Below are 11,288 nucleotides of genomic sequence, written 5' to 3' on the forward strand. Positions count from 1 at the left end.
GTAAAAAGTATAGAACTGGGAACATTGGACATTCTACTAGTGACCTCCTACATCCAGATAGTCAGTGATTAAGAATCCACAGAACTTGTCTAGCCCATAATTCTCTTATCTTGTCATTAAGAACTGCATCAGTTTTAAAAGTAAACTATATTCACACAGCTCCCCCAATCTACCAATTAATTAAAATTATAAAAAAGTGAAAATGAGTGACTGGCTGGATAGGGAAGGGGAGAAAGATTTTATTGCAAATAGTGGTTATAAGGGCAAAGAATCAAGCCAATATATTTGTATATCATATGGGCATGTGTTTATGTGTACATCATACATTATATGCATTTGCATACACATATCAATATACACACTTTAATTTCATTTTTAACTAGCCTAAATGTTTTCCCCCTTTCCTAATATCCCTTTCACAGTACAATCGAGAATTTTGACAGAAGTCAAAATCAAGTTTATTAACCTGTAATCTGTAGAGTTCATCCTTTTCCCTTTTTTTAGAAATCCACAGAACATTTACCTTCTTCAGTCCTGTGAGACTTCTCCCACTCTCTATAACATATGAAAGATGGCATTCATTCGGGTTTTTTGGCAACTTAGGATATAGCTTCTTGTTTTGTTTCTCAGTAGTGCCTCACTCTCTATAATAATACCTTTTGGGGTTTTCTTGGCAAAAATATTGGAGTGGTTTGCCATTTCATTCTCAATTTTACAGATTTGTAACTGAGGTAAATGGGGTTAAGTGACTTGCCTAGGGTAACACAGTTAGTAAGTGTCTAAAGCCACATTTAAACTCAGGTCTTCCTGACTCCAAGCCCAGTACTCTAACCTCTGTACCCTCTAGCCTCCCTTGGCTTATTGTACTATTTCTGTCTTCTTCCTTCTCTGTCATAAATTTGAAGGTAGAGTTCTCATTCTTCTTTAAGAGCCCCATTATTTACACTCCAGGGAAAGAAAAAGTTCCTCCTTCTTGGTATGAATTATATTCAGGTTAGAATTCCTTTTGTTGGTTCTACCACCTTTGAAAAGATGAAATTATCAGCACGGTAAGCCAAAAACATGATTAGCATCTCTACTTTTGGCAGAGACTGAGCTCCAGCAGATGTCTGAGTAAAGTTCCCCATCACTGCTCTACCATGCCATCGTGTCAGTCTTGTAATCTCTTTCCAAACTCCTCATCTATTTACTCCATCTCACCAGGTGGTCTTTAGTATTATACTTTGATGACAGAAGTGTGTCTTTTTCTGCTCTCATTGATTTTCAGCCAAAATCTCTCTACTGGGCATCCCTTTTTCCCTATCCCAGTATTAGTTCCTGGACTTTCTCATGCATGTCTTCTTAATATGCAATGTTATTACACTATCCTTTTTATCTTTTCTGTTATTTTGGGAAAAATGTATAACACTTCCTGAACTATATTCTAGACATATATCTTATTATATTAACTTTGACACCTGTGAAGTCAAACATCCTTTCTTGAATTAAGCCATTTAGTTCTTGCATGTTATTTTTACATTCTGCATTTAATGATATTAATTTAATGAAAAATTTAATTTTTATTCTGTTCTGTAATAGGTTCTGCAAACCTATTCCATTAAGACTCACTTCTATTACTAATCCTAACTAGTATATAAAATGACTTGAAATATTTAGACAGAAACTATTACATGTCATTTTAATATATATTAGGTCTCTGTCACTCTTTTTGTTTGTTTTTCTTTCTTTCCATCTGTTTGTGTACACACACACACACACACACACACACACACACACACACACACACACTCTTCTGCCTGAAAAGAATCATAGAAGCCATCTGACCTGAGCTCTTCATTTTACAAATGACTGGCACCATAATCACATAGCTGGTAATTATAATTATTAAGAATAATAACTGGCATTTTCTAGTGCTTTAAAGTTTGTAAAGTATGTTAACTGTATTCTCACCTACTGGACTTGCCCCAAAGTCCCCCGACTCTCAGGTACAGCTTTCATGCCCTATGCCTCCTGATCTGGTCAGAACCTGTGATTCATGTACTTTACTTCAAAAACTCAAGATGACCTTTATACCTTCTAAAAAAGACATCTGAAGAGAACTGCCTTTCCCTTATTCTTAATTTGTAATAAAAATGATTTCCTAGAAGAGGAAGCTAAGGGTATGAGATATTAAGTGACTTTTCTACAATCTCACATTTGATAAATGTCTGACACTGGAATCTGTTGTATACAAGTAAATGTTACACTTTAAGGTTTTTAACCAGCTGAATTTTTTGCTGTTTATTTTTTGGGGAATAGGAGCTCAAGACTTAGGTTAAATTGAGAGAGGGAATTCTCAGTGAGAAAGCTAAGTTGAACAAAGTTATTCCTGATTCCAGGGCTGGCTGTCTCTATGCCAGACCACACTGCTTCTTTTGCCAATAAGTGCTTCAACATTTATTTTAAAAATTAGTTATTTATATGAAATGTAAATATAAAAAAACAAAAAACAAAAATTGCCATGTGCACTGCAGATCCTAAGAGTAGATATTAATATGAAGCAATATATTTCCTCTTCAAGAAAGCCTATGTTGTAAATACTATACATTGTATTCAGAGCTATCCATCTGTCTTTGCAGGTTTTCTTTTCTTCTCCACTGTGTACTTTTTTCTTTATTCTTTTTTTCCCCTTTCTCTCCCCTCTCAGAAGGTTATGATTAAGCATGAATATATTTTTGTATGTATGTAAATATACATATACATATACATTCATATACATTTATTTAACTCTATACTATATTTGTTTGTCCTTTGTTTCCCTGAAGGTGGATAACATCTTCCTTCATAAGTCCAAATCTTTCCATATTTTTCTAGATCCATCAACTCATCATTTCCTACACTGCATCAGTATTCCAACCTTTTACTGTCCAGTTATTTCAAATAGTATAAAACAATATTGATTATTATGGCTGACATATAATGTAGTTCCCCAGTTTTTCTCTTTTGATTAGATCTATTTTAGCTTTAACTTTATCTAAACTCATATTTATTACACGTCTTTTTTTTTTTTTACTTAATAAACTCTACTCCCGATCTTTATTATGATGTTTGTGTGTATATTGTGTCCTATCCCTCCTGACTCCTCTGCTTTACTTCTACTCACTTGCCTTTCTATTATTTAACCTATACCAATCCCACAAGGATCCCTTCCTTATTCTCTCCCTTCAACTTTTCCCTTTGCCCTCTAGTTTGTATCTGAGTTTGGAAGACTTATACTTTTCTAGATATGTATAGATTATCCCCTCTTTAACACATTCCTGATTAGAATAGGATTCCAGAACCACCAGTCTTCTTTCCCCATCTAATTCTTCTGTGTAGTTCTTCTCATACTTCATTTTTACAAAATAATTATTCTTTTTACCTTTTACTATGTGGTTTTGCTTTTTAGATCATACTCAGCTCTCCTCTAACCTTTTTTTTGAACCACCTGATTATTAGTGACAGTCTTAGAGACATGGTTTACATTTCCATGTATAAAAAGTAAACATGAATCCCTTGAAATTTGTCTTTGATATTTACCATATATTTCTCTAGGATTTTGTATGTCAAATTTTTGATTAAGTTTGGGCCTTTGTATGACAAAATCCTGAAAATCTGGCTATTCACTGAACATCCTTTTGTTTTGTTTTTGTTTTTTAGTTTTGTTCAGGATTATGTTTGTCATTGTTGGGAGTGATATTTTCAATTTCAACCCGAGAACTTGTAGTGTTTCAAATATGTAGTGTTTCAAAATCTGTGGTCTTTTAGTGTAGCTGCTGATGGGTCTTATGTGATTTTTATTGTGGATTTCTTTTTTGCTCATAATATTTTCTCTTTGATCTGGGGGTTTTAGAAGTTAGCTATAACATCACTGTAGGTTTTCCTTATAAGATTTCTTTCACGTGGCGATTGTTGAACTTTGTCTACTTTTCCTTCTTGTTCTAACTTTTCAGGACAATTTTCTTTTCTTTTCTTTCTTTCTTTTTTTTTTCCCTGAGGCAATAGAGGCTAAGTGACTTGCCCAGGGTCACTTAGCCAGGAATGTGTTAAGAATCTGAGAACAGATTTGAACTCAGGTCGTCCTGTGGACAATTTTCTGTAATCATTTCTTATATTATTATATCAAGATTTTTTCTTGATCATGGGTTTCAGGTGGTTCAATTATTTTTATATTTTCTTTTCTTGATTTCATCTTCAGATCAGTTGGTTTTCTTATGAGTCTTGCATTCTCTTTAATTTTTTATATTTTGTATTACTATTTCTTTTGCCGGCTTCCCCTTGCCCAATTCTAATTTTCAAGAACTAATTTTTTTTACTTAAGATTCTGGATCTCCTTTACTAGATGATTGACTTTTCATAATCTTCTTGTTTTTCTTGGATTGTTCTTATTAAAAAATTTTTTTCTTAGTCTTTCTCATTTTATATTTAAAGTGTTTTTTTAAGTTCTTCCAAGATTCTTTTTGAACAGGTGACCATTTAACATTACTCTTTGGGGTAGGAGAGGATTTTTGCTTTATTATCCTCCACCTCCTCTGAAGACAAACCCCATTCTTCTTTATTCCTGTAGTAACTTTCTATGGTTAGCTTTTCTCTTTTGATCATAAAAAAAAAAAAAAATAGCAACTTGTTATTGTAATCATTTCTAGTGCTGAGGTATGGGGAGTAGTGCCTCTAGCCTCAGGTCCCTTCAGTTCTCCCTTCTGGCCTAGAATTGAAACCAGGAGCTCTACTCTCCTGTAAGTATCCAGAACTAACAGTGTGTCTGCCCCACTACTTTTGCATTCTCTGGCCTGGGTTGGTTCCTCCCAAGGCTTCATCTTGGCAGCATAGCATTTCCTTAGTCTTGTCCCACTTAGACATCCAACTCCCCCCAATGTCTGGGAGGTGAAAATTTCTGTGGTGTGGGCCAGGCTACTTCCCAGCCCACCCAAGGCTCACCACTTGGTCTTTCAGTGGAGCTAGTCTGGAAGTATGTTTTTTTGTTTTTTTTTCAATTAAAGCTTTTTATTTTCAAAACATGTGCATGGAAAAGTCTTCAACATTAACCCTTGCGAAACCCTGTGTCCAATCTTCCCTCCATTTCCTCTCCTCCCCTCCCCTAGATGGCAAGTAATTCTGGAAATGTTTATACTTCCCAGGGGCTAAACTTTATACTTCACATGGGTTAAACCTCCCTCCTGGTATCTTTGTTCAGATCTTCTCTGGTTGTCCCCAGAGGACCACTCTTCTGCCTCAACTCTTTGTTTATTTATTTATTTTACCAGCTCTACATGTACCCTGAAGCACTGTTTTGTCTTGCTTATTTGGGAGGCCCGGAAAGCCTATGATTTTCTGAACCATTCTGCCCTCCTCACAGAATCATCTCTCTTCCATATTTTAGGCTCCTGGAAACCAGTCTGTGGGCCTGCTGGAGGTAGGGATGGGAAGAGGAAACGTGTATTGAAATATTACCAATATGTGTAAAAGTTGGTCAGAATGATTGTTTACCGTATGTTCTCCTAGCTAGCATCATGTTGTGTATATGCCTATACGACTGTAGAGTTGTTTCCAAATGTCACAGCTAAAAGACTTGGCATAAATTGTATTTGATTACACTGCATTTTCTTATGTATGGAATTCATAGATAGTTAAGAAGAGAAAGGCTTTTGTTGCTCCTTTTCCCCATTCCCCCTAGTTTGTCAGTTTCTCTCTTTCAAAGGGAAGTAAATCAATGCTTACTTCTAAAGGGACAATTCAAAGTACATTTTCCCCAGTTAAGTAAAATAGAAACACAATAAAATTCTGTGTGTTTACTCTAGAAAGAAGGCAGGCTAAATGTATTAATGGTTTCTGTTGCTCAGGGCAGTTGTGCTGCTCTTAGTAGAGGTCTGTGTCCAGATAATATATTCCTTCCAAAGCCCAACCATGTGGGAGAGGTAACTGCCAGAGTTTTCTCTTTTTGGGAGAATCTCCACCTTTTTGACTCATGACATTTTCTGTATGGTTTCATAAAACTATAGCTCTGGGAGGAGTCTTCTAGAGTAGTGTTGTTTCATTGTCTCCACGCTAAGAAAGTAGATAAAAGGCTCTAAATTGCTGTGCTATTTGGGGAAGAAGTCAGGACTCTTGGAGCAGAGTCATGAATACACTGTTTTTATGTCAGTGCTAATAATGAACCCAGAATGTGGCTTCAGTAGCAGGAAGAGCCATTCGTTCAGACCTTTCCTCAGACACATATGGGCTGAGTGACCACTAGTGGATCATTTAATGTCTCAGAGCTCCTAGCAGCCCTCACAGGTGTTGGGGTATGAATGAGCTGCTGATCCACCTTAGTGAAGGTGGTTTCTATACACGTCTATTTTCTTTTTCTTTTCTTTTCTTTTTCTTTTCCTTCTTTCTTTCTTTCTTTCTTTCTTTCTTTCTTTCTTTCTTTCTTTCTTTCTTTCTTTCTTTCTTTCTTTCTTTCTTTCTTTTTTTTTTTTTAAATGTATACATGGCCGTGTGACCCTGGGCAAATCACTTAACTCCAATTGCCTCATTGGGCAATTGTGTGTCTATGTGTGACACATGCATGGATAATTTCTGACATTCACCTTTACAAAATTCTGTGTTTTAATTTTCCCCCCCCTCTTCCCTCACACTGTCCCCCAGTAGGCAAGTGATCTAATCTATGTTGAACATACCACACACGTCTAAAACAAAATCCAAAAAGTGTAATACTGGTCATGAATCAATGAAAGAAGAGTTGTAGAAATCATCAGATGATCATTCCATATTAATGAGTATTAGTCGTCCCATGGTATCCAGATTGTCTTTGTTCAATCCAACAGCCATTACATTAGGTAAAGGGATAAAAAAGACCCTGGCCCTCAAGCAGTTTAGCGTCATACCTTTTTCTGAGAGTGGATTGGTGGGTAGGAGATGGTGGGGTGGGAGGTGTTTAAAATTCCTGGCATGGAGTTAGGAACTCCTGAGTTCAAACCCTGACTCACTTGGTTGGGTGGGCAAGTTGCTTAACCTCTCAGTTTCCCCATTTATACAATGAGGATAATTTTAGGCTTCTATCATCATAGGATTATTATTAGGTTTAAATAAGATAACATACATATCTAGTACTTTGAAAACCTTAAAGTGTTTTATAAATGGTGACATTGCTGGAAGAAATACAAAGGTGGAATAAAATAATTTACAGATGAAAAAGACCTTGGATATTAGCCAGTGTGACCCTCTCTTTTTACTTCGGCCTAGAAAGGAGAAATGACTCAACTGAACTTCCAATGAGACATCATGTGGGCCAGGATCCAAGGACTTATCTTTAGTGTAATTCCAAAGCCAAAACTCTTTTCACTGTACCATCCAGCCCTGTTTTTCAAAGGATTGAAAAAATAAGATCAGTAAGGAAAGAGTTTATAAAGATGTTATTCAGGTTGGGACAGGCAAACCCATTCAATAAAGAGCCTCCAATAATATGAAAATATTTTCCTCAGAGATTGTTCATCTGCTGGTCCTCATTTCTACTGAGAAAAAAAAATAAGGTGAAAGGTACTTATATTTCAGCTTCAGAGAGCTTTCCTTTTTAAAGACTATTTTTCTCCCTGAATATTCTCAAAGATTAGAATGGAATAATAAAAGAAATTGTGGGGGTTCTTTCTCTTTTTTTAAATCTAGGGTAGCTCTTTGCTTAGCTTTAATAGCTTGAGTGATCTTGCCTGGAAGGAACAGGTGACCTTTTGAGATCCCTCTGACATCAGTAATTCTTTTAAAAGCCCAGAAAAAGTGATGCTGTATTCTTTTTCATCAGCATATTTTAATAATATGTGTCCATTTTGCCATGTTCAATTCAGTTCACTACCAGCAACTCAAATCCTTTCTGCTGTAGCTTAAGCTTATTATTCTTTCAGTAAAAATGACAAAGAATTGGCCTCCTCATTTATTTTAAATATGTTCTCTTCTCCAGGGAAATACTCCCAATTCCTCTTTAAATTTTTTTCTTAGTGTTTTAATCATTTCTTTTGTTATCATCTGAGGAAACCCCTTCTCCATTTTTTGCTATTTAAGCTTATTTAACTATAAGTTTCATAATAATAAGCTTCCAAAGTCAAAAATCATGCCGTATCTGTTTCTAAAGTAGATTTGTGTTTTTTTTATTTAATATTTTATTTTTCTCCTGTTATATGTAAAAGTTTCAAATATTTGTTTTTAAAACTATGAGTTCCAGATTTTTGCCCTTCCTCTTTCCATTGCCCCTCTCCTCCACTGAGAAGGGACATATGAAGTTATGCAAAACATTTCCATAAAAGTCATGTTGTGAAAAAAAGACATAGATTCCCCCTAAAAAAGCCCTCAAGAAAAATAAAGTTTAAAAAAAGTATGCTTCCATCTGTATTCAGACACAATCAGTTCTTTTTCTGGATATGGATAGAATTTTTCATCATAAGTCCTTCAGAGTAGTTGTGGATCATTGTATAGCTGAGAATAGCGAAATCATTTACAGCTGATCATCCAGTCATCCCACAACTTTGCTATTACTATGTATACAATATTTCACTTTGCAGAGCTCATGAAAGACTTTCCAGGGTTTTCTCAGAGCATCCTGCTCATCATTTCTTATAGTATTCCATCAAAATTACATACCACAATTTATTCACTCCTCCCCCAATTGATGGGCATCCTGTCATTTTTCATTTCTTTGCCCTGAGAAAAAAGCTAATATAAATATTTTTGTACATGTAAGCTGTTTTCCCTTTTTAGTTAATCTCTTTTGGGATACAGTCCTGGTAGTGATATTATCACTCAAAAGGTCTGCATGACTTTATAGCCTTTTGGGCATAGCAAGAAATTGCTCTCCAGAATGGTTGAACCAATTTATAATTCCACCAAGAATACATTAATGTCCATTTTTCTTATATTCCCTTCAACATTTGTCATTTTCCTTTTCAAGCCTATTAGCCTATCTAATAGGAATCATACTTATCTAAATATCCCAGTTTCCTTTTAAAGTGTTTTACACATATAGGTGCTTAATGAATGTATGTGGAATGACTGAACAGAGACCAAATGCTGCTAATGAACATTGCAGAACCGGACTCTGTATTGAGTTGTTTGTACCTTCTGCCTTTGGGCTTGCTCATGATGCACAGAGGCCTTTCCTTTCATCCCCTCTTGTTATGGTTGGGAACACGGCCTCCCTGGCCCTTTGTCAGCTGTTTCACACACACATTTCTTCTGCTCAAGGTGTCTGAGGCATTATAGTTGATTGACTCCTAAGTATAATCATTCCTTGAAAGGGAGTCTATGGATCTCTCTGGGGTGGTATTGATCTTCTCACAAATAAAGGAACTACCCAAATAAAGACACCTTTGATAAACTGCACACGGCTAACAGGAAGGATAATGAATGATCAGGAGGGACCTTGGCTGCTCTGGGTTGGAAAACATCACATCCTGGGGATTTCTCTGTGTTTTTGCCTTCAGTAGGTTCTCATCCCACCCCCCCCATTACCCAGCTCGATCCCTTATGACCTTGTGCTTTCACTTCTAGGTGACTGAGGAGGAGCAGAGCACCAACCACACAGTGATGATACAGGAGACTCTCCAGCAAGCCTCGGTGGAGCTGGCTGAGCAACATCACCTGGTCGTGTCTGCTGATGACGTGGAAGGAATTGAGACAGTGACTGTCTATACCCAGGGGGGAGAAGCCTCTGAGTTCATCGTCTATGTGCAGGAGGCCCTGCAACCGGTGGAAGAACAGACTATAGAGCATCCAGCCCAGGACATCTAGAGAACCAGGGACTCACCCATTTAGGGCCAATGGAGACCTCCCATTTTACCTGGAAGCCTAGGGGGGTGACGAGCCAGCAAGTCACATGACAGTGCCTCTCGTGGGTCCCTGGTGGATGCAGATACAGAAAATCGCTCAGCACTTGCAACATTTTCCACCTCCTTTATCCCCTCCTGCACCAGCATTTCCTACATGGTACTACTAGAAACTAGTCTGACTGTTGATGAATTAGTGATCCATCTGCCTCTCTGGGCAGCTGCTTACCCTTTACCTTGTATAGCTTGCTTCTAAAAAGACTTATGCCAATACCCATTTCCCCTCTGTGCCACAGAAAAGGGAACAAAATGCTCATTTTTATTATGAGATATATTTTAACAGAAAACTTTCAACCCAAATCAGAACCTGCCCATAATCTCCAAATAACTCTTCAGCCAGATGGTAGATCCCTGTGTAATAAACCCATTTTCTCTCCAGATTTATCAAAGAGAAGATTCTCCTGTGGAGAGAAAAACCACAATATTAAGACAAAGTGACCTTATAGACAGAAGATGAATTTTGAAGAGCCTCATTGAAGGGAAGGGGGAATGGGATGAGGGAGGGAATGTTCCTATTTTATCCATAAAGTTCCAGCTCAACTCAAGCAGATCAGACATTTTTAGCAAGTAAATAGAGCAAAATAGAGCAGAATTAACCAACCTTTCACACTTACAAGTGTTTTTTTCTATTTCTTCTTCTTCTTGAAATTATCTTGCTTCTTTCCTCTTTCTCCCTTCTTTTAAATACACCTTTAGAGCTCCTAGCTAGTAGCAGCAGTGGTGGTGAGAAGGGTAAATCAGGAAAGAAATGTAAGTGGATAAATATTTTTCTGGGTATTTTCCTGTTTCTCATTTAAATCATGGTAGCTTCAATTTTATATTTTATGATCCCAGAGTCTTAGATTTTAGCATCAAATGCAAGTGGTACTTATCCATTTCCCAGATACTTGAAAAGCAATTCACTATTATTTTATTTCTATTAAACAATTCAGATTTATTGGTATTTTTGTTTGTTTGTTTGTTTTTTTGTTTTTTGTTTTTTTTTTAGGTTTGTAATCTTTCTTTCTAGTTCCTTGTGCCCGGTACATTATTTGCTACCTCCAAAGGAATAAAAATGCACCTTTCTCTAACACTTTATTTGAAAACAACAATAAATTGACTGTACAAAGACTTTGTTATGCTTTATTGCTTAATCAAACTCAAATTCAGATCCATATTTTTGACAGCTGGAACATCACAGCATAATTACAGACCTTAGAGATCAACTAAGGAAAATGAAGCATATGGTATAATGGAAAGAGCACTGAATTTTAAGCAAAAATACTTGGGTTCAAATACTAGCTTTTCTACTGAATACCTGTGCAGCCTTGTTCCAAGTCATTTAATGTCTTTTGGTCTCAATTTCTTCAACTATTAAATAATTGATTTAGATTTAGATTAGATTTAGAAAGTGCCTTTCAGCTTTAGACCTGTGAT

The 11,288-nt window shown here is 36.4% G+C and overlaps 1 protein-coding gene across 4 annotated transcripts in view; it reads left to right on the forward strand.

Annotated features, from left to right (window-relative positions):
• Positions 1 to 10,982, forward strand: part of ZFAT (zinc finger and AT-hook domain containing) — a 299,993-nt gene extending 289,011 nt beyond the window's left edge. For all 4 annotated transcript variants that reach the window (XM_074264927.1, XM_074264935.1, XM_074264944.1 and 1 more), the window contains one exon: positions 9,538 to 10,982. In XM_074264927.1, coding sequence (XP_074121028.1) covers positions 9,538 to 9,777 — 240 coding nt within the window. In that variant the 3' untranslated portion in view covers positions 9,778 to 10,982. The remainder of the gene's footprint in view (positions 1 to 9,537) is intronic.
• Positions 10,983 to 11,288: the final 306 nt, after the last annotated feature.

Source organism: Sminthopsis crassicaudata, chromosome 1 (genome assembly GCF_048593235.1).
Source record: "Sminthopsis crassicaudata isolate SCR6 chromosome 1, ASM4859323v1, whole genome shotgun sequence".
NCBI classification, from domain to species: domain Eukaryota; kingdom Metazoa; phylum Chordata; class Mammalia; order Dasyuromorphia; family Dasyuridae; genus Sminthopsis; species Sminthopsis crassicaudata.